General features: G+C 40.1%; 1 protein-coding gene across 4 annotated transcripts in view; it reads left to right on the top strand.

Annotated features, from left to right (window-relative positions):
- LOC137297606 (serine-rich adhesin for platelets-like) overlaps window positions 1-24,274 on the top strand; it is a 169,885-nt gene extending 145,611 nt beyond the window's left edge. For 3 of the 4 annotated variants that reach the window (XM_067829461.1, XM_067829463.1, XM_067829464.1), the window contains 12 exons: window positions 3,483-3,628; window positions 12,785-12,875; window positions 13,613-13,702; window positions 13,821-13,994; window positions 14,302-14,418; window positions 14,842-14,952; window positions 15,510-15,650; window positions 15,815-18,544; window positions 18,737-18,877; window positions 19,021-19,995; window positions 20,553-20,673; window positions 20,801-24,274. In XM_067829461.1, coding sequence (XP_067685562.1) covers window positions 3,483-3,628; window positions 12,785-12,875; window positions 13,613-13,702; window positions 13,821-13,994; window positions 14,302-14,418; window positions 14,842-14,952; window positions 15,510-15,650; window positions 15,815-18,544; window positions 18,737-18,877; window positions 19,021-19,995; window positions 20,553-20,673; window positions 20,801-21,321 — 5,358 coding nt within the window. In that variant the 3' untranslated portion in view covers window positions 21,322-24,274. The remainder of the gene's footprint in view (window positions 1-3,482; window positions 3,629-12,784; window positions 12,876-13,612; window positions 13,703-13,820; window positions 13,995-14,301; window positions 14,419-14,841; window positions 14,953-15,509; window positions 15,651-15,814; window positions 18,545-18,736; window positions 18,878-19,020; window positions 19,996-20,552; window positions 20,674-20,800) is intronic. The other variant, XM_067829462.1, reaches the window with a different exon arrangement.
- Window positions 24,275-24,772: the final 498 nt, after the last annotated feature.

The following is a 24,772-nucleotide window of genomic DNA, read 5'->3' as shown; positions in this document are numbered from 1 at the left end:
GAGTAAACACTAGGAGAGTAGTCCGATTGCTTGTCTGAATCAGCTCCCCAAAATCTGAAAAGTATATTGATTGGAAAGGATTCATCAGAGAGAGTTGAATGAGGTCTCATACAACACTGCCAGCAAGCAAAACAGCCAGTAGGGCTATTCAATTATGTTGTCAAATGGTGAATTAGCACAAGCCCTTCTGAAAAATCATGACAGCATCAAGGCTGTGCCAAATGCTTCATCATGAGAAGAGTTGATGTAGAGATTGATGGTGAACAGAGGAGCAACAGTACCATTGTATGGAGATGGTTCAGCTGAACATCACTTTTCCTCACTCAGTGATGTAAACACGTATTGTCCAGACACCAGAGTATTGTTACTGCCTTTTTGCATGTCCAGACAACATAGTATAGTCACTGCCTTGTTGGTTGTCCTGGCAGTAGAATATAGTCACTGCCTTGTTGATTGTCCAGAGAGCATAGTATAGTCATTGCCTTGTTGGTTGTCTAGACAGTAGGGTATAGCCACAGCCTTGTTGGTTGTTCAGGCAGTAGAATGTAGTCACTGCCTTGTTGGTTGTCCAGACAGTAGTTATTGGTTGATTTCATACTTGAAATATTGTAGCATGATTGTAAATCCTCAGTTGCAGCTGGTGCTGCTGGTATTGTCAAGAGCTCTGCTAAACACTTCCTGTCTTTATGGCCATATCAATTTCGGCACATGATCAGGGATGCCCTTTTGGCATAAATCACTGGCTACTGGATACTGTTTTGGCCATAATGGACTGTTTGCTTGTGTAATTGACTGTAAAAGGGGAAACTCAATCAGCAGAGAAGCCTGAGTGCATGTGGGATTTGCATGTTGTGTGAAACAGTGTTGGTCATGGTAATACTAGAGGTGCAGCTGCAAACTGAACACAGACATCTAGTGCCATGATTGGAAACTTCTTGTATGATTTTTGCAATGTAACTTAGGCAGTGGTAAGTCAAAATCCTGTTTGCAGACTAATGTTCACCTTATATTGGATACATACTAAACATGCAATATGTAATTCACAGATACTATATACATGGGCCGTACACATATTCCATAAAAATGGTCTGTTCACATGCTATAACCATGGGCTATGGATAATTGCTGTAAACATGCACTATACACACATGCTATATACATGGGCTATACACATATGCTATACTGCTATTCCCACAACACATACATATAAAAGCACAAATATACATTACTGAAGACAAAAATACATTATTGTTTAGATTTGTTGTGAACTGTTCAAACGAAGGCAGTAAAAATTATATCACAAAAAGAAACGTGCAACACTCGCATATGCAAGAACATACATTATAATGCATGCCATTGTTCTTAATGAACCAAAGTGAAACTAAAATGATTGATCTGGTTGGGTGAATTTCAGTTCATATGGTGTAATCTGTCCAGCACCAGGTCCGTGACAGGCATGTAGAAGTTGGTGTTCAGAAATAAGACAAAATGTTATGGATGTCAACTTTTTGTTTTTACACATTTCTGGGCTGTTCCTTGCCCCTTTATCATGCACCTGATGAAGGGGCAAGGCACAGCCCAGAAATATTGCGTAAATAGTACAGAAGGAGTTGACATCCATAACATTTTGTCTTGTTCCTGTCCAGCAACCCAAGGATACCTACTTGTTACAGTATCCCAGACAGTAGACCCAAGTTTATGTGATCTGTCAAAAAAACATGTGATGCTTCTGCATGTGTCCATGTTTTCTCTAGCTGTCCATGAGATGAACTATGTTAGACTTTGCTATCAGTTTCTGAAGATTCAGACAGGGTATGACATGTGGACTCATGTTCATTTGAAGGCCTTAACAACCAAAGACTGCTTGTTGAATGTTCAGTGGAGTCTTTGGCTTCTGATGAGATAATGTTGTAGACATTGTTAGAAAGCATATCTTTTTGATCAAGAGATCTTTAAGGGAAATGAGGTGATGTTTCAAGTCCTTTGGAGGTATTCAATCTGTCTAAGTGCCAATCTATTGATTGTGGCCAGTCTACAGTAGCTTGTTGGACAAATAGCAAGCAAATATGTGCCTTCCATTGTACTTAGTCCAGCACGTTCTGACTGTTTCTCTGAGTGTGCCAGCTACACTGGGGACTGAACTGATACAAAGAAACTTAGATGATTCTGTAGCCGAGAAAACTGAAGCAAAGTACTAGTGTGAGCCTGATGTGATGGTTGGTGTTCCAATTGTGATAAGGAGCTAGTCTTGTCAGGGTATGCTATCTTGTAACAGGAAAACCGAAGACCCTAATGGAGCAAAATGTTTGATGACTTTCGCAAATGTTTGTGTGTTTTAAGACCTGGGTACTTTTGTACAAAGTGATCTTAGTGCTATTTTGATTTGACTCCCATACCTCAACATAGACATACACCTGTCATAGCACTAAGCTGCTATTCCAGTGTGTTTGACAACTTGTACAAATGTTCCAATGTGTTCGACAACTAGTTGTATGAATTCTGCAATGTTTGACAACTCGTACAAATGCTAAAAAGTAGCTGTTGAGTATATATAAAGGTGTATCCTTATGATTGTTCAGGTCATACAGTGTTACCTCTTTATAGTAACAGTATCATTGTTATGCTGGAAGCGTCATTCACTCACTCATATCTGTGTAATGCACTCTGATGACATTCTTCTGCACGAGATTTGGGTTATGCATTGGAGGAAGACAAGCCAAGAAATGTCTGCCATATGACCGTGTTTCCAAGACATAGATTGTCTGATTGTCAGTGGATACATGTTAATATAGTTTACACATCTTTATTCACCATGATGACAAATATGATGTGATGCTGATGTTGCTTATTGTCCCTGGTATGAGAGCATTGTCTGTTTTGATGAAGGCTGCACTATCCCCTTATATGTTTAGCAGGCAGGGGAGAGGTTGATAAAGGTGTCTCTAACCCTTTTTTCCAGCCTCAGGGAAAGAATGTTGAGTTAGTTTTGATTGGTTCATGTTACTCTGATCCATGAGCAGGGAGTACCATCCTGCCACACCTCGCTGACCATGCAATGTGAGAAAAGTGGGCATCACCAAGCCTTTAGCATAACGTGTGGTGCATTAAGGTTAATTGATCAACTGGTGTCCACATGGCAGCAAGGAAATGTTATACCACAACAACTCGATTTGATGTGTATTGTTTTCTTTTGATTCCATAAAATTCATTGGGCTAGATAAATGCATTATCGCATCATGTCGAGGGTAATACAGGGTTTTATCAGTCCCGAGTAAGGTTGTACTTTCCGAGCCCGAAGGGCACAGGGAATACAACCTTACTCAGGACTGATGAAACCCTGTATTTGTTGACGGCTGGGGGAATACACTTATAATGTTGTTCAGCAAGCAGGGAAATGAAGGCTGCTTCAACCCAGTAGTGTTTTAACACATGCAGGTAGTATGTATATTTGTTAAATTGACCATGTATTTGTATGTTTTCAGCGCGGGGAGTCCCGGGAGGGACTGATGAAGGAGCTTGAGAGGGAGAGGATGCTGCGAGTGGATGCCGAGCAGCGACTTCTGGAGATGAGGGTGGAGAGTGACTCGTGCCGTTCCCGTCTCCACGCTCTGCAGGAGGAGTTCAAGAAGTAAGTATTAAAATGTGGTTGGATAGCAGTTGCTGAATGTCAAGTACAAACAACAGGCGCAGTAGTAAATGTGCTGAAGTAGTTGGATAACAGTCACTGAATGCTGAGTACAAACAACAGACGCAATAGTAAATGTGTTGAAGTAGTTGGATAACAGTCACTGAATGTCAAGTACAAATAACAATCACAGTTATAGGAGTGGTGGAGATTGCAGTAAATGCTATTTTCAAAGATGGAAGAAGCTGTGTTTTTGTTATATGGGTTCTGTTGCATAACATGTGCTTTCTGAAATGCATTTTCATGGTTATCTTTGTCACAGTATAAATCCTTGGTAAAACTACATGATTGATTTGGATAGTTGTTGAATGAACTAATGTTTTGGGTGATGAAAGTTGCTCTAGATACAGACATAAGGTTTTTTCAGTAATAAACTCTGTATGAATAGGATGTGTTAATGTTAATTCATCAGTTGAGGACATTTAGCATTATCAGTTCATCATAATCATTTGTCACAATCATTTTCAATCAGCTTTTTACCAGTTTCCATGGATGATATGAGATATGTGGTTGAGTGGTTTGTGTGTGCTGTGTATGGTACCTCTAATTAAGGTGTCTCTAAGGCTGTCCCCTGTCAAACACCAACATGGTTATCAGTCATCTACTATTGTCATTTCTCCAATGTCACGATAATATCACTACTCCAGATGAATGATTTCCCTAGCTTGTCGATAATCCAACGCCAGAATGTCTGTCAAAATTTGATTATTACATCTCATGGGGACTCTCTTTTCCAGAGATGATAAAAAACTGTAGATTTTTGTTAAATCTGGCTAGCTAGCAGCAGAACAGTGGTGGTGGTAGCTGTTGGATGCATGTGTTACGTAGGGTTATACCATGCTAGAGAAGCACCATGATGAGTGGGTCACCTCTATCTATCAAGCTGAAACCAAACAACAGTATTTTGAAACTGAATGCTTGAAACTCAGTGTCAATAAAACACTTTCAGCTTGTCATTGTGAAAGTGCCCATTTGTATAATCCATGCATGGTTTGTGAAGTATCTGTCTCAAGTCCCAGGATTGTATTATAGCCCATAGTGCCCAGCTCTTACCTTTGTCAATGTGGCAAGTCTGTATCTCTGTGACTACAGCGCACATCTCACTAGAGCTCCTTTCTTGTCTAAATGTTGCGTAATTCCATATTTCTAGAGACTAAGTCTGCAAGTGTGGCCGTGTTTGGATGATGCAGTGTCAGGTTCTGATGCATGAGGCCTACCTGGTTCCAGATGGACAGGAGTGATATACATGTGAATCCATGGCAGCTGATTGTTGTTGATCCATGGCCAGGTTGTTCAGGATATTGATAGTGTACTGGGTAGTTTGTAAAAACCCGATCTCACTCACTCACTAAAACCTTTCCAGTACAAGCATCTTGAATTCAATACATGGATCAGTCTTTCATGTAAGGTTTTTACAAGCTGTGTTGGAATCTGTTTAATATAAACATAGTTATCAAGACCACATATCATTGACTTTCTATAAAGATTGCATACTGGCCTTCGTTAGTAATCACATGCTTCCAATTTACAATTGCAATCCTTTGAGTTGATAGTGAGAAAATGCACTGAATTCCCATGTTAAAGTATTTGAGATTTGAGCTGATGTGTGTAATCACTCAATTACCATAATGAGCAGTGAACATATACAAGCCTAGGAAGGTAGAAATAATCAGCAGTGGTTTTTCATAAGTGACTTTATCTCAAGTCCATCATGACCATTTTCCGAGCTTGTCGGCTTTGATTATCTTCTGGTCAGTAATGGAGTTCGGACATATCGACCACAGGTCAGGGGTGAAGTGATTGGTGAATCAATCATGTATTAAACAGGCACACCCGCAGGCATTTAATCCCCTGGCTGCGGACTAGCACAGCCTATTTGGAGCCTCTCCGGATCAAACATTTTCCTAGAGCTCTACAATTTCTTTATACATCAATGCATGATAGAATTACTCAGAAACTAAATCTATCTTTAGTGCGAAGAAAGATAGGCGCAATTTCTGACCCATCCTGATTTCCAGCCAAGACTGGAACTCCGGAAACACACCCGCGTTAAACTAATTTCCTCGAAGTCAACAAGCTTCATAATCAGTGAGATTTAACACTGATGTAAAAACTAATCTTTTGTCTGTTGTCAGTTCACCAAAAAGCTGAAGTCTTTCATCTGCAAAAAGCAGAACAGCTTTGAATATTTTCCATACAAAAATTTGATGAATTGCATGGTTACACTAAAATAGCCTTGGGATAGAAAAAGAAAGGATATGTTTTATTGCTCTCTTGTATGAACATAGAATATCTCACATTTGGCACAGTTGTAGGGAATCTGCTAGTTTCATCCATTGGTCCTCATGAAGCCAGTTGTAATGAAGTCTTTACACAATAAATAATATGTCATACCTTCTCTGTTTAGCCATCAGTTTCATTGGTTTTGGGGACTAGTGGAAAACCCTCCATCATTAGATACACAAAAACTACAATATATAGTATTTGAATTTTCAATAAATCTTATTTGAATTGGTGCATCATTTTGTATACAGTGCCTTTTGGAAATATTTGATTACATGAGATTTATAAACGTATCATTACCCTCCAACCTTGCTAAAAAGGCATTTCTGCCACAGCTATAATCACTAACAGTAATGACAAAATTAGGTTTGCACGAATGCTCCACTGATAAGTGAACTTCATACCCCGGTTGCGTGAATCGTTTTCTATTTAGGAGGGATAAAAGGTGACCTCTGTACCTTAAGATGTGGCCGCGGGCAGTACTCACTGTTACGAACACATCTCAAGTGGACTGTGTAAATTCCCTCGATGACTTTTGTTCCCAATAACGCATGCTGCCTCCAAATGTTCAGCTTTTGCTATTGAAACCTTTGATGAAGCAAAGCATTAATCACAAATAAGGTTTTGGTGATCTTTTTTAATCAAATAACATTTCTGGTTGTGTGAGTTTTGGATGATGGCCTGACAAATTGATTAAAATACACTGCTGAGACGAAGAAACTAGTCTGTCCCTGCAGATTGGAGAAAATGGAAGGAAAATAGTTTAAAGAATGATTGTAATGGCCTGTGCAAAAGTGTCCTCAAAAATGACATCTGCATTTCGGCTGCCAAGTTAATTAAGCTGAAACAGTGGATGACTTGTCAATATTCGAATGCAAATGATAAAAACGGAAACAGCAATTTCATTTTTCTCCCTGCTCTTTGTAAATGAAAATGGTGTGCACTGAAGGAGAAAATCACTATTTTTGTCAGTTGTTTGCTGAAAACACTGAAGTCATTCATAAAGCTTTATATTAAATATGAATTTTGCTGGTTTTAAAATTGTGAGCTTTCATGTTCTGTAATATTGGAAATGAGGGTAAAGGTAATTTGTAAACAATTACTTTTAATCTTTATACAGGTATTTCTGAACAATATGGATTCAAATTGAAATTCATTCATTTATACTGACCTTATTACAGGTAGTAAAGAAATGGAATTCATTTTGAATGAATAATGAATGAACGATTGATATTAGACATAATACTTGCCTCCACCAATGCCTGTTTCCATTGCCTGTAGTTAATCTGCTGAAGCTACTCAGTTCTGCACTGTACTGAGACTTGTGCTAGTAACACATATTGATTGTGGGCATCAGCTGTTCTACTGAGGCTGACATAGATACAGCCATGCTGTTACATGGCTGGAGATGACAAAACTCCATCTGGCTGCCTTCAGGTGTGTGCAGCAACATGCCTCATCCCCCTTCATAAACAACCGGCAGCTTCATAGCAGAGCTAAGGTAGACCTTCACTTACCCAAGTATATCGGTGATTCACCTTCATCTGTTATCACCTGGAACTCTTGAGAACAAGTGTTTGTGTATGCATACCCGGTGGTACAATTCTGATTACATATTGTAGAGAACAATTGATGGGCTACATACTGGGTCTAGTTGGTATCTATATATTAATATTGGCGATGTGTTGCCTTTTTCAGATGTATGATATGCCACTGATTAAACAGTCCATTGAAAATGTATGTGAGTTAGGAATGATTCTGCTGGTACATGAAGGCACCTCAAGCATGGATGGGACACTTCCTCCGTTCTCATAGTATTACCTAAAGTCTGACCTTCTTGGTACATGAAGGCACCTCAAGCATGGATGGGACACTTCCTCCGTTCTCATAGTATTACCTAAAGTCTGACCTTCTTGGTACATGAAGGCACCTCAAGCATGGATGGGACACTTCCTCCGTTCTCATAGTATTACCTAAAGTCTGACCTTCTTGGTACATGAAGGCACCTCAAGCATGGATGGGACACTTCCTCCGTTCTCATAGTATTACCTAAAGTCTGACCTTCTTGGTACATGAAGGCACCACAAGCATGGATGGGACACTTCCTCCGTTCTCAGAGTATTACCTAAAGTCTGACCTTCTTGGTACATGAAGGCACCTCAAGCATGGATTGGACACTTCCTCCGTTCTCATAGTATTACCTAAAGTCTGACCTTCTTGGTACATGAAGGCACCACAAGCATGGATGGGACACGTTCTCATAGTATTACCTGTAGTCTGACCTTATAGGCACAGGCAGATTGGTCAATATTTCAATTCCATGTCAACATAGTTTACTGATTGTTGTCTTGGGGCTTGAGGTTATTTCCGATTTAGAGACAGTTTGAGATTGCAAGTGTGACAAGTGCTTGTGGGCAGTGCTTTCAAGACTTAACCTTGGTGTAATCATGGCCCTGAGCCAAACTAGTCTCTGTCCTGCACTGCCCCCTCTGGTACACTGTTCTTCACTGTGCTGGCTGGTGGCACAGTTCACATCATCTGATTGTCGTTCAACTTCAATGTGTAAACCTTTTTGTTTCTTAGAAAATTATATAGAAAATTACATACTTTCTGAAGACCTCCCTCGTGAATAAAAGATTTTGGTCAGAGAACGCCTAGACTCCGGAGGTAAGAGGCAGTTTTCACAGGAATACTTATTAGCAGTTATAATTTGCTTTGGAGATTCTGTAGCTTGGGCTCCCACGAAGTCCTGATGTTTGTGAAGTGACAGGGATATAACAAACTGCCATGTTCTGTTCAACACAGCTGTATTGTAATTCAAGGAAGCAAGTCTAGATAAAGAGATAGTAAGGACCCCAGTCTCTAATTTAGTAGTCATTAGAAATTAAACTTAAACTATTAATTTTTACCTCAGAGACTTGTGCAAGTCTATATTCAACACAGGCAGAGGGGTAGCTGAGCACTTAAAGTGTTACCTCCTCACACCTAAAGCTGGGGTTCGATTCCTGACATTGGATAAATTGTGTGAAGCCCATTTCAGGTGTTCCCAACTGTGATATTGCTGGAATATTGTTGAAGGCAGTGAAAAACTCACTCACTATATTCAACTGTACAACACCATCTGTATTCTCAATACCTGCACCAGCACTGATTAATGAAGTGCCAAACAGTTAGGAAAAATATCTTAAAAGAGGCTTTATTCAGTTATGTTTTGTGATTAATTTGATGATTTGTCTATTGAGAATGCAGGTCATGTTGTTATGACTTTAAATAGTCAGCATCTAATTTGACTGGTTAGTGTCAACTGCTTGCCCTGGGGCTTACTGATGAAGTTAGGGCTTTGGGTCTCACAATTTCCAACATTTCAAGTGTCCAGGCTTGTCGGCCACCCCTTACTGCTATTGTGTCTATTTTAATCTTGGGGTAGTTAAAATACTTGAAAATCCTCTTCCTCCTTCTAACAATCTTGTTTCTCATAATTAAAGAAGCAAGAGACTTCTTTACCTCTTGCTTTAACATCTGGCTGTGTTTTCTCTCAGTATTTTCTCAGGCTCCCTCCGTGCATGCATGTGCATAGGAAACCTGATATATAACACACATTGGAAAACATCTTTACTCATATTTCCCTGTATTTCCCCGTCTTACTAAGAGAGCCAGCGTGGTTAGAAGTAGGTTTGGAGGAGGGAGCTGCTTACCTTTCGATATTTCGTGATTGGAGTATTACAAGACAAGTATCACAATCTGGAAGGGACTCCTCGGTCTTAAGGTGAGGTTTTAGTTGTCTGGTGTTCTTTTTACTGTGGAGGTGTGCTGGATTGTGTATAGGAAAGTCAGTTCTTCATGTGAGTATGCTGACATGACATGTACTGATCTCTAAGTCACATCAAGTTACACATTAACTCACTAGAAACTGCAAGTTTAGGCCTCAAATATTTGTCTGCAGACAAGATCTTTTATGGGCAATCATGAAGAGATGTTGGTTCAGAGGAGGGTGTAGTTTATTGTATTTATTGTTGATTTAGACTCATTTGCTATTAGTTGATTCAGACAAGAGTTCAGATTTGCACGTAGACTGTGGTTGAGACAAGGATTTAGATTGGTCTTTTGGTCGTTGGTTTTGACAAGCCTCCAGTGGTTGTATTTGTTGCAGTGCAAGACAAGTGATCAGATCAATGTGTTTATTATTGGTCCAGTGGTGGAATCACACTGTCATTGTTGTTGGTTCAGACAAGGAGTTCGGCGTACTGTTGAAGGTTCAGACAAGAAGTCAGACTTGTATATATTGTTGGTTCAGATCAGTGTATATATAGCTGGTACACTATTTAGTAGGTTTATTATTTGCTGTTGGCTAACTGTCTTCACTGTCAGAGGCCTCTGAAGTAAAGGTTACACATCATGCACTATATACATAAAGGAGTTTCTGTAGGTTTTGGTGGGAAGAGGTTTTTAGCAGGCATGTTGAGGATGTGACAGCTATGTGTGGTATGCATCATTCAGTGAGCTGCTAGCAGCCTCCAGTCATCTGCATCTATCTTTAACAGATGGAGCTTCTTGTTTTGTTTTCTTTTTGACCAATTTATCAGTGAGCAGCTGTAGACATGCCTAGTGCTCAACTGTTTGTGTAAGCCTGCCTTGGCAGGGCTGAGCAGGACTCACTGTTCATCACAGTAGCATAAACAGAGGTGTGTCGATATGTGTAGCAGCAGCAGCACCAGCACCAGCTACAGCATGACTGATGCAGGGTGTGGAAGGTATGTCAGCAGTTGGTATACTGTAGAATCGGTTGTACAGACTGTTGTTCTGGTGACTGTTGTTGACCACCCCCTGAGAGTCGGGTACAGATATATTTAAAGTGAGTTTAGTTTTACACCACAATCAATAATATTCCAGGTATTTGGTAGCAGTTTGTAAATAATCCAGTCTGGACCAGACAGTCCAGTGATTAACAGCATGAGTATCGATCAGATTGGGATATGTCTGTCAACCAAGAGAGGGAGCCTGACCACCCGATCTCATTTGTTACCTCTTACAAGTTTACGACACATTTCAGATATAAAAGATTTTCAGATTGTCACCCTGTGTGCCACTGAGCATTAAATAACCTCAGTGTTGTAAGTGTAGATGCACACACACTTTTCAGTTACAGTCTTTTCAGCATCACAGTTAGAAAATGTAATAGTGACAAAGGGTGAAATTCTCATACATGGAGTAACACAGTCACTGATAATGAAAAAATGGGATTTTTTTTTACACTTTGCTAATCTTGCTTTACCCAAGCATTACAATCCTCGATTATCTTTTGAGATTGATTGTGTGAGACTTATCACAAGCACTGCTAATCTCTAATACACTTGATCAACTTGTAATGGTAATCTGTAACTAGTTGAGATATATGACATTACAGTGGTGGTCTGTAACTAGCTAAGGCATATGGCATTACAGTGGAGGTCTGTATCCAGATGTGATATGTTGTTATGTTACAGTGGTGGTCTGCAACCAGCTGAGGCATAAGACTGTACATTGCTGGTCTGCATCCAGCTGATATGTTGTTATAGTGGTGGTCTGTAACCAGCTGAGGTATATGACATTATATTGGAGGTCTGTATCCAGTTGAGATACATTGTTATGATATTATAGTGGGGTTCTGTAACCAGTTATGATATATTGTTATGACAATACAGTGTTAGGTACCAATATTATTGATACTTTTACTTTTGTGATGGGACAATCTTCATGTATGATCTTGCAAAGATACCTGATATCATAGCATCAGTACCTGTCCATTTGAGATCAGTTTGCCTAGTGGTTTAGTTGATGAACTGATGAAAGAGAGTGGCATTTTTCATTGCTAACATAATAATTCTATGGATAAATACATTTCCAGCTCTTGAGCTACTTGTGATCATTCATAGATTAACAAATTTGCTCATGAGAATCCAAATCAAAACACACTGCATGAAATAATGTACAACATAAGGGTTTATGTTTCTTAATGGTGACACATGTCATTTGGAACCAATCCCATCATCCTACAGGCACAACACACAATTCACTACTTAGAATATTCCTCTGATGCATAATATGCCAGTTTCATGTCTTAATAACATGCAGAGTATAATGAACTCACATTGTATCCTCACAGCATTGTATCATCAATAACATCCCAAGTGGCAGTTTTGGGCTGTGGAGAAAGTGGAAATACTATGGCGAAGAAGAGTAGTCCCCCTTCAATAGTAAACTTAATCTCAGCAATGTCTCATTCAAACACAGTTTCTACTACAGAACAAAGACTCCTTAATATTTTTTCTCTGGTCTATGGGGCACATTGAACATAAACTTTTAGAGAGATGTGAATGGTCTGTAGATGACAGTATTCGTATATATAATGGCCCCAATGATTAGTGTCACATGCATCCTTTGACTTCATGTACTTTGCTTTATTGTTATCCTTAGAAAAGGCACAGATATGGCAGAAACATTTTTGTGGAGGGTCATATCAGGGATGAGAAGTTATCAAGGAGCCATGTGACGTCACTCATTCATCAACGTTGTGTCATTTATCATTTTGTCATGTGATGTTGAGAAAATATCAAATTTGAATCTATTTGACCCTTAAAGTGTTGCAGTAGTACTTTGTGTAAGACACAGATCTCTGTACTTGTGTTGGTCTGCTATAACCTAACAACTTGTTTCAAAATGTATCTGACAGGCTGTAGTAATCTGTATTTTTCTATGACATTGTGTGAGGTGTATTGTTGTTATATATATACAGTTCTAGACTGTGACTCTAGATGTGTTAACCATATGGTGTTCCAGGATGGAGGAGATGGTCAGGAACATGCTGCAGTACAAGAGCAAGATTGATCAGCTGAAGCAGGAGAAGTCCAACCTCTCCATCACATATGAGGTGAGACACAATCCAGGGCAGGAGGTCTGGTAGATGACATTATGTAGTCCCGGTGTCCCGATATTGTGGAAAATGATGTAGTGTCCACTTCAAATAGACATTCAACTATGGACTTTCCATTACACCTAGCCGAGCTGTTGTAGTATGGTGCCTGGTTGAACTAAAGTGGCATTATGTGTGATTTGACACAATAGTGGTACCATGTCCATTTCAGCTACACTTTCTTAAACTCTGCCATGGTGTCTGGACAAGCCATAGTTTCCAAGGTCTGTTAATCTTGACGTTTAACCATAGTGATAGGATGTATAGTTGAACTATAGCAGTAGGATGTATAGTTGAACTATAGCGGTAGGATGTATAGTTGAACTATAGCGGTAGGATGTATAGTTGAACTATAGCGGTAGGATGTATAGTTGAACTATGGCAGTAGGGTGTATAGTTGAACTATAGCGGTAGGATGTATGGTTGAACTATAGCGGTAGGATGTATAGTTGAACTATGGCAGTAGGGTGTATAGTTGAACTATAGCGGTAGGATGTATGGTTGAACTATAGCGGTAGGATGTATAGTTGAACTACTCAGTACATGGTGTGCAAGTGTAGAAATGAGCCAATTTCTCCATTTCAGCAGTATGGTTATTAACTCTAGATATTTGTCATAGAATGAACAATTTGATTGCATGCATGACAGTTTTCACTTGCCATGTGTTGGTGTAATGGATACCTTTGCCTTCACAGACAAACCTGCAGAAGTACAGCTCCCACATCAGCACCCTGGAGCGGGAGAACATGGTGCTGCTCAACGAGGTGAAGAAACTGGAGGCACAGGTTGGTACTCTCGCTGATAAAGTACATCTAGTGTTATATACATGTGTCAAGGTATTATTGTGTTTGTAAGACACTCTCTGTGCCCCAACTAACAAGCATTATATTGTTTAATGTCCAGCTGTCAGGCAAGGGAGATGACCAGGACAAGTCAAAGCTGCTGCTGCAGAGACTCAAGATGCTGGAAGCAGAGAACTCATCCCTGGTGCTGGAGAATGAACAACAACGACACCAGTATGAGAAGTGTCTTGATGAGATAGCAAACCAAGTTGTACAGGCTCTTCTTGCTCAGAAGGTATGCAGAGTTACCTCCCTTTATGTTCACTATGGCCTTTTCAGAACTCATTATACTTAAGAGTCCTGTGCTGTTTCCGTGATGGTTTATGACAGAAACAATATAGTTAGTGAATGTCTGTATATGGCTTAAATGATCTGTTTATGTAACAGGTAAGAACATTCAAATTAAACCATTCCAGGACTGACAATGTTAGGAAATCTTTCTGGAACATTTGTTGCTAGCCCACAGGCCCTGTAAGTCACTGGGCCCATTTCAATTTCACCTTATTGCTGGATTATGCTAGTTAACATCTTTCTTACTTCAGACTCTGCGTGAAGAGTGTATGAAGCTGCAGGGACGTGTTCAGGACCTGGAGCTGCAGAACAGGCAACTAAACGTCATGTTCCAGCAGAAGATAAGATGTGCCTCTGACTCGGTGCAGGTGAGATAACCCTCAATATAACCCTACCCCAAACCATCCATGCAAACCCTCCAGAAACCCACAACACAACCCTACCCTAAATCCTCCATACAACCCTACCCATACCTTCAGTGCAACCCTACCATAAACCCTCAAAACAAACTTACCTGTAACCCTCAAGACAACCCTACCCCAAACCTTCAATACAGCTGTACCCCATATCCTCAATATAACCCAACCCCAAACCCCAAGCCCTACCAGAGCCCTACCAGAAACCCTCAGTACCTTCCCCCCCACACACACTGCAACCCTATGTTCCACACACATAGTACATCCCTAACCCCACACTTAATACAACGATATACACCTGACACTGCATACAGTCCTATATTACACTGTTTATACAATCCTATACAACTATAACTGATACCTGTTATGTTTCAGCAGTCTGTGCCCCCTCGCAAGCATCTTGCTCCAGCCCAGGCTGCTGAGGCAACAAAGTCTAACACCTCACCTGTCAGTATAACGGCCATAGTACACCCGCAGTCTCACCAGGTAAGTGCCTTGACGTAAACTGATGTCCTCCGATCTTCTTCATAAATTGTTGCTCACATTCCTTTTTATCCACTGAAACACATTTTTTCTGGGGTATTAAAATGCAGTCTGTCCATCCGTTCGTTCGTCTGGGCTTATTTAACTTTTCCGTAGCAGAACTCTTAAACCATTCAGTGTTTCTTCAAACTAGATAGATCTGGTGGTGTACTTTTGGTAGTTTTGGAATTCTGAATATATTATTGGCATGTCAATGGCAGCAAGTTTGACTTTGACTGAAATTGGTGGTAGTGCTCTTTTCTGCAGCAGAACTCTGAAACTATTCACTATTTCGTTATTTCGTTACCAGACCTGGCACATAGCCAAGTGCTAGTAATATACTAGTGGTGGTCTAGTGGTGTACATGTAATTAGTAGCCATATTCATGAAGAGTACTTTGCCATTGCGGGGGATATCGATGACTTTGTCTTTTTGTTTAACTGACATGTTTAATGCTTTTTACTAACATCCTCTGATGATTATTGTTTGACCATGCACCTGTCCTTGTTCACACCATCTAGCCCCGGCACATCACACAAACAGCCCTCCCTCAAGCAGGAGCAGCAGGAGCAGCAGGAGCACAACCTGGGGGCAAAGGGGAGGCAACCCCATCAACACTAGAGAGATCCACGGGTTCACTTCAGAGCATGTGTAGTGAATATGTACGTTTCTGACAAGTCAATCTAATGCTATATAAGAATCAATAATATGAGACTACGTTCAGCAAGTCGTTTCATTTTGTTAATGAGCAACATTTTGAAATATCTTGGACAAAACTATGACATGTGTCCTTGCTTCTTATATCTAACCACTAACTTTGTTGCAGATGTTTGATGATAGTCCTGGTATGCCCCAGATGAGCTCACCTCCGCCTTGGCTAAGAGATAAATTGGACCTGCCTTTGACAGATGAAAGTCGGCCCAGCTCCTCTGATAACAGTCCTGTGACACCTCCAACCCCTTCCCACATAGAGTCCATTGCGAAGGCCAGCAGCAGCCCAGCATTACAGACAAAGATAGAAACAGAATTCCCTGTCAATAATTCTAGTCCAAAGGTGAAACGTGTTACTGGACTTGAAAGAGGGTGTCAGTCTCTAGATCGGATTGGTGTTGCTAGAAAATCAACTAGTATCAAGAACACCAATCGTCCTCATCGTAAACCGAAAAGTTTAGGGAAAAAGTCATCAAGTGAGAAGAATGTAACTGCTGGAGGTGTTGCTGAGAAAGCACAAGTTCTGCCTCCTCCATCTCCACGGACCAAATCTCGAATACCTAGCAGGGTTCCAACCCCTTTAATCAGTCAGGGAGCTCGGAAAGGGTCTGGTGACCACACACCTGAGCAGAAAGGGCAAGGACCAAAACACAGTACACCTCAAAGTTTCCATGATCTCATGTCACAGAGAAAGAAAGCACTATCTCTGGATAATTCTCCTAAATCTATGAATACATCAAGACAATCCAGTGACTCTCCCCGACACACTCTGCCATTTTGCAGTCAGTACTATTATGACTACAGTGATGAAGACAGTGACTCGCGACCAGTTTCTAGAGACTCTAGCACAGCCTCCACTGTCTCACTCAATGATCTCTTGGATAGTAGTTTAGACATGGACAACCCTCTCGATGAGGACTTCCTTTCTGACTGGTCTCCCAATTGTCTGTCACCAAATAGCCTCAACACACCTGCCTCAGGCCCAAGTCAGATTCCCGTTATGACAAAGGGGATGTTTTACCACTATGCCAATCCAAAGCAGTCTTCACCTAAAACTGTTAAGTCAAGACCTTATACTGATATCATAGTAAAAGATGGCTCAGCCACTGTGGTGAAAAGTGAAGATGGGTTGAGTGGGTGTAAACCTCTCAGACCAGATAACCTTATTCTTGTGCCAAGAGAAAAACAGTTTTCTTGTGGATTCAGTTCATCCAGTTCTTCAAGTACTGAGGAAAATAAGTCTCTAATCAACAGTGTTAAACGTAACCTCAGTACTGAGGCCAAGAAGGAAATAAGTGAGCAGAACTCAGAGAAAGGAGGCAACCCTCAAAAAGTTGAAAAACATGACAGTACAGTCAAAAAGTATCATCCAGGTGTTCCTGGAGATAACAAGAACTGTATTGTTGCCAATGTTTCTGTTGTTGTGAGTCCACCTGGGAAATGTAAAAAATCACCACCACCTGTGCCACAAAAACCTCTAAGGTTACGTAAATTATCCAGTGAAGGTCAGTGTCAAGGTCGCACAGACAAGAAGGGCAATGGACTCATTATGGACAAAGATGGTATGCCATTTCTCAGTGAAAATTTGACTGTTGAAAAACAGAAAGATCTTGCTGCATTTCTTGTTCAGGATGTAATTGAACGTGTGAAAAGCAGAGAAGTTCTGGCATACCATCAAAAGGTTCCATCTTCTGATTCCAGTTTTGAAAGTGTCCGTGTAGAACGTTCTGGGAGTAAAGATGATGGATATTCCACTATGTCAAGTGACATTCAGCCAGAGATTTTAGAAAAATTCAGTGATGCTGCAACTCCAAAAGTTGAAATTCAAATTAAATGTGAACAGATAAATGAGAGTGACATTAGCTCCACTGCAGAAAGCAGTACAATAAAGACAAAGGATGCATTCACTGATGTGATGAGTGATCATGACTCTGCCATGGAGACATCTACACACAGCATGGAGCTGCGCAACTCTAACCAGAGTCTGTCCTCACAGGTGTCCTCCTCCAGTTGCGAGAGTGCTGTCAGTCCTGTCCTTAAGGTCAATGACATGAAAAAGTTTTTCGAGGAGGAGGCAAAGAAACTTAAAGGTGCTAAACAGCTAGACTCTTCCAGGTCACCAATCATATCCCCCAAGAGTCCAAAGAAACGCTGGCCATTTGATAAAGACAAACATGCCAAAAGCCCTAATTCCTCCAAATCTATGCAACAGGCACTGGAAGTAAATGGCTCTGCAAGAGTTAAAGATCCTGCTCAGGATGATGGTTCAGTCCCAGCAGCTGATATTATCTTCCAGAACTTTACCAGTGTGAAGGACAACTCTATCTGTGACCATACCCTGTCACTGCACATCAGTGAAGATAAATTGTTGGAGGATATACCAGAGGATGATGAGTGGGAAGTTATACACAACAAGACTGTGCAAGAAAGTGTTGCCCTGCAAAAGAATACCCTCAAGTCACACCTCCAAAATTCCCTTGAAAGCATGCCTATCAAACCTCAATCTTTCACTCAAAAACTTCCATGTTTACCACCATTAGATTCCAGAAAGAATACATCGACCAAACCTTCTTCATTGTGCCTTATCAAGGCTAAGTCAGACTCCAATCTGTCCAATGCTGGCCAGAGTAAATCTACCTCCCTGTATGAAGACTTCACACAAGGAACCTGGGACAGTGGGAAAGTTCCAGAACGTTCAGCATCAGTGTCAGAGATGGACTTCCAGCCAGCACCATCTGCTGGCAGCAACTCTGATTACAAACGCCAAGTTGTACAAATTGACATCGATGAAACCTCCGTCCTATACAGGGTACATGACATAGTCAAGGATCACTGTCAGTCAAAGGTAAAGTAATGGATATGGAGCATCAATATAGTACCCTATTTTTATTTACACTTTGATTGATATTAGATAGCGTCATTAAAGTACTTAGAAATGTCTTTGCTTCATGTCATATTTGTGGAACATGTAAAATTTGTAGCCTTATATATATTAGAATACACAGTTCCATGTTGTGGGTATGCCTCTCATCTTCAGATGTCTCCTGCTCTGGTGTCAGACACAGACAGTGACTCAGAGGCTCAGATCAACTTTATTGAATTACTGAAACAGAAAAGTGAGCGGCCCTTCACACTGCCTCCATGGACCCCAAAACACACAATGGATGAACTGAAGAAGGTATGGCCTGCTATAGCAGCATCAAATTTTCTTTTGTTGCAAATTGTAAAGCATGTAGATCTAATGATGCATAATGCAAGTCTCCAGTTCTTTGATGCATTTTACATTTATTCATTTACTCAAGGTGTTTTCTATTCTTGCAGAGCTCTACCCCCTCACCAGTGTCAGTGAAGAAGTTTGATTCTTCTAACGCAGAAGACTGGATACTGAAGTTTAGCAAAGATGAAATTGAAAAGCATATTAATGGAGCCTCCTCACAAAATGGCTCTGCAGAGGATGTCTCTCTTGACAATATTTGTAGCAATCTCTCATCGGCAGATGCCAATGTTTCAAACAGTTCAACAGTTGCTCAGGATGGGTCTTTCATTGCAGCTGAGTCAGCTAATGGTACACATGAGGGGGCACCTATTGATGACAGTCCACGGTCACCACCATCAGAAGAGCAGACAAAATTCAACAGCAATTTCTACAGTCTGTGTAACATGGGTTCCAACAGAAGTCTCTTCTCCAATGGGAGTCATGATCAGGGGATAAACAAACTTTGTCCACCTGAACTAGAAAGACCAAGAGTTAGAAAAACTGCTGGAGAAGAGAATATTGAGTCAAAGGAGTTTGAAGAAATATCTAAGCAAATTGCCAACCTTTCCAAAACTGTGAATGATTTGCATAAAAGTTTATCAAGTTTGAACTCAGCTGATTCTGGTTCCACCAATGAGCTTCCAGGATGTCCTCCTCCAGCCAATCAAACCATTGCTCAGCCTACAACTGCTCTAGATGGCTACCACTGGGTAGATGATGAGTTTTACATGGCATCATGTGGAGGAGAGGTCATCATTGGGAGCACAGAATTACTAACTGAGGAGTCTACAAACTGGATGGATGACTTTGGGGACAATGATGGTGCAAGATGCGACCTCGATACTAACTGTGTGATTCGTGAAGAGGAATTCTATGAAATTCAGGTGAATGGGACGTCATACACAGACCTCCCGGGATACACATACTCTGAGAATGGGGTTGGCAGTACCAGAGTCTACCAGAGCAATAAGTCCTGCAATGAGGATCAGAGCAGGCCCCCAAGGAGGCAGCTTTCTGACAGCCACATGGCTGATCCTGAGGTAAATATGAAAATAAACACCAGAGAATAATCAGTCTTGACTATTTCTGAAATTGATTCCATTGGTCATAAGAAAGCAAATCCTGGTGAAAATAGATCACAGATGATCTCAATTCACAAGTAACATTTGAGGCAAACCTTTTTTTTAAGTGTGGAGTTTATTTGCCATACTTCAGCTGACAATTATTGTCAAGGTCACCATGGACTGACAACCGACGTAACAGATGCTCTTTACATTATATGCATTCAGAAGATGAAGTTCACTATGTAATTTGTCACATTTCCAAAAGTCAAGGTCATCAGTCATTGCAGATACTGTCAGAAGTGCATGGTGATGGACAAATTATTTTGCATGTTACAATCCATTTTATGTATCTTAAAAAGATATAAATTCCCAAATAAATAACTGGCAAGTGTAGTTTATGTGTACTTATGATTAACATAGGTGTCACTACTATTGCTTGTAAAGAAATTCCAGATGTAAGGTTGGAACGTTAAGGCAAAATGGAATAAATTTGACAGTTTGTTGAATACATCACATGCTGTTGTCCTCTGCAGAAACGTGCAGACATCCTAGACTCCATGCTTGCATCAGGTGGTGAGAGTAATGACAGCCTTGCCAGTGACATCGGTCTGGACCATATGATGTGTCAACGCCTCATTGGCCGCAGGAGACAAGGTGATAAAAATTTGTATTTGCATTCATTCATATTAGATGAGTATAGGTATTATTAACACATGGATGAAGAACATTTGGCAAATTCTATTTAGTAACTTTGTACAAAACTTGAGTTTGTCATTTTCAGCTCGCCATGAAGTGGTGAGGTACCCATCAACCCATCGTCCACCTCTTGACTTTTCCAAGTTCTTCATCAGATATGGAGAGCCTGAGCGTCAAGCTGTGGCTGCTTTCGATTTTCTTGAGGACCTTTCTACTTCTAATTCTGAATCTGGATCTCTCCCAAGGTTAACAGCTCTGGACAATGTTGAAGGCAACAATGAAAGTAGTGAACATAGTCGCAGAAACAGAGGTCTTCAGGTCAATATGAACAGTGTTCATGGACAATCTCTGGAAGGTCACAGATTGGAAAACCAACGGATAATTACAACCGCATCAGGAAGGGTGAGACGGGTGGACAAGAATAAGCGGAAGAAAAGGGGAGATGCTATGAAAGCACGAAAGCAGAGAGAGAACAATTCACGTATTGGCATGGGACAAGCCTGCAGAGCTGACTCTCCCCAGCTGCAGGACTCCTCTGATGCAGTTGTCAGTGCAGGCAACCTCTCACTGAGTGACTCGTGCTGTGAGGGCTTCTCCAACCAATGACCTGACTTTGTTGTGAACCATGGCCCCATTTGAACCATGGCCAAGTGGGGCCACAGTCAGGGATCTTTATCTTCCACATGCATTCACACTCTTTTGGTGCAAGGATGTTATATATATGACATATATACACAAGTGTTTGCAAATGTGTACTGAGTGAGATGATAGTAACTGTTGTATAGCCAGGCGATAGCATAGGTCTCTCTATGTAGACATGACACTTTTGCCAATATCATATCTTCCTTTTTTTCTGAAGATATATTGAATTTCTTTTATTATTGAAAGTATGAAATAACAATATGATGAAATACACTGCTGTCCCACTGGCAGCAGCTGGCTATCATCTGTATTTAGGGACTAATTTATGGACTATTTCGTGGTTGTAATTTGGTACTGAGATATTTTTCTTCGTCTCAAGATGAATTTATGAGTGTCCTAAGGTTAGTGACAGAATGACTTTAAGTCTTATGTCGTCAGTATTCATTACCAAATTCACACAGATGCAGACTGGCTTCTACTTTCTGTAGACTTGCTGTTAAATATGTTTGAGTCTCCGGAGCTTATCATGTGGTGTATACGGGTGCATGCTGGATCTACTGGGACAAGCTGTACATATCTATATACACATGCAATTTCACCTGCTATATCTGGTTGCACAAGTGGTCCCTGCTGCTTCTGTAATGGTAGGACACACTCCTCAAACATACCAATTACTTGCATCATTACAGCATTAAGTACATCATACATTCACTGTTGGATTTCATCCATCTATCACTTACCAATTCTCAGTGTTTTATCATATGACAATAGGGCATGCAACATTCAGACTGACTGGTATACCTGTCTCCAGCTGCTGTGGTGTATGGGGACCACTGTATGCTTCACCTGTATTTCAGTCATACAAACATCTACATGTAGTGTCTACCTCAGCTCTTCAAGCTCATTTGATCAATGTTCAAAGGTTCTACTGATGGCATAACAGTAGAAACACTATGTTCAATACCATCTAAACCTAACCAGTGAGCTTCAAAGTATATGTTCTTGAGATGGTTAATGAGTGATTTTGTGCCACATTGATCATTGACTCTAGTGCCTGTGGTTAAAATGTGCCATTACTCAAGTGAGGATACTCCAGTGTGAAGTAGAAGATTCTCACTTGTTTTGTTGCCCCAGTAGTTCTGCCTTTTTTCATCAGCCTGTTGTTTTAATACTGGCTGATTATGTCTGCAAATTGGAATCTGGCTGTTATTTGTGCTCTGCGTTGGTGAAAATCTGTGATTTTACATTCAATTTAAATTTCAAGTTATTGCTACAGTTTTGTAGTGATCCTATTGCAAGTGCTATTTATTCACACCATGCTTTAATGATTGTTGAATTTGTAATTTGCTTATTGTATTGAAGTGGAAAGTTGACTTTGCACAATCTTGAATTTTGTGGAGTTGATTTTGCCACAAGAATGAACCAAGATGTAATATATTTCTTCAAAGTAATTATTATACCATCTTTTTCTGTGTTGTTTGAGAAATACTATCAACAAAACAGGTAAGTGAGGAGAGATCAGAACGTGATGGAAAATATAGTTACCTCCTATGATACAGGATTTTAAGAAGTTGTTATTTTAATACTATTCTGACTGGTAATCAGAATTGTTTTAGTGAGAAATCCTTTATGTGTCTTAATGAATTTATTCACTGGAATGAATATACACCAACTAGTTTTCAATGGGGCCTATATCCCTTGATGCATCAGCAGCAGCAGTATTTCTTAAGAATTGTTCATTTTTAAGGACATCAAATTTACCCAGTTTGAGAATTTTTATAAACTATTTACCTAGTGCCTCGTGAGTTTTGAAGCAGGTGCTGATGACTGCGAGACGTTCTTGCCAATACTCTTATTCACTATGCAGACAGTGCCACTCCAACAAGCAATAGCAGCCTGAAGACCACGCCTACTTCACTGTCATTGTATATCCACCGCTATTCATATCTCTATTCCTCACAGGTGCCGTAACATTTAGACCCCAGTATGAGTTACTTTGTAAGGACTACCTAAATCTGCTGATGTTTCTTCCTGTGGTCATACTGACCTCCATATTATCATTGCAGGTTCATCGTCATACATCTTGTTATCAATACCCATTTTGGGAATGTATAGTATATGTAGAGTGTATGAAATTTTACTGTCTGTTTGTAGCTTAACCAAACAGGTTTGTTCCGTTCCACTCCCAGCATGTTTTATGGCTGTTCTTCAGTAGCTGAGTGGTATAGTGGCCAACCATCATTCATGAACTCTCTACGAACTCATAAGTGGGATATGCTTTACATGTGTTAAAAATGTTTCATGTTGCTATTGATAAGAATTGAAGGAATTGTATTTTGTAAGAACATTCAGTCTCTTACTTCGCCTATTCCATGATGTTTAGTGATTAGCTTTGTGACAAGTTCATCTTTTCTACTTGAAAGAAATCTTTTGATCTCATGTGTAAATAGCAATATTGATTTGCCTACTTTTATGCAGATGTGTGTTGAGCAATGACAATGGAAAGGCTTCCCACTGTTGAATGTTAGTGTCTTCAGAGTGAATCAGTTTTTATACAAGCCTGAATGTAAGCAATCATACTAGGTGTATGGATCAGAGATTAGAGTGTTTCATAGGAGTACTATATATTTAATATATGTCACACTTTCCACAGGAGTGATTTCAAATTCATAGTATTTTATGTATGTGATTGTTGACATGAGAATCTGATATTTTGTTCACAAGTTTATGAAAGATTTTTTTCTAAAGAGGAAGCATATTTAATATAATCTTGTATTCACTGATATCAGTGGACATTTCGTATCTATTTACAAATTATTTATAGCCATTAGATTTGAAACTTGTGAGCAAAACTTAAGTAAGTCACTTGAGTATGTACTTTTTCATACCAATAATAAACTACTATATCTAGATGCAATGCAAAGTGTTTTGTTGCCTTTGCATGTTCTCATTTGCCATTGCCTACTCCAGTCAACACATCAAAAAACTTCATTACCATTTCTCTAACATACAGCAAGAAGGTATGTAGCACTTCATACAAGCTGCAAGGAGGCCATTTTAAGAAATATGGTGCCAGTTTTGTTGGCTGTTGCTATACAGTTTCCTTGAACAAGTGGATGTGTACCCATAATGGTCGGTTCACAACCCACAGGGCCATGACATGTGTCAAGTAGGCACTGACAGTCTCCTCATTGAGTCAATATTGCTGTTGACTCGTGGTGTCTACAACAACATAGTTCAAGTATATTCACATAGCCAGGTTAAACACTTACCTGAATAATGTAACTGGTAAATCAGCTGAGCAACCAGTTAGCACACCCACGGTATGTTTTTCAAATATTCTTCTCTACTGCATTCTGAATATACACAATATTATAAAACATAAGTATAACATGTTATTTATATCCAGTGAATG

The sequence above is a fragment of the Haliotis asinina genome, chromosome 10, assembly GCF_037392515.1.
Source record: "Haliotis asinina isolate JCU_RB_2024 chromosome 10, JCU_Hal_asi_v2, whole genome shotgun sequence".
NCBI classification, from domain to species: Eukaryota; Metazoa; Mollusca; class Gastropoda; order Lepetellida; family Haliotidae; genus Haliotis; species Haliotis asinina.
Note: the sequence above shows the minus strand (reverse complement) of the source record. Positions and strands in the feature narration are given on the sequence as shown.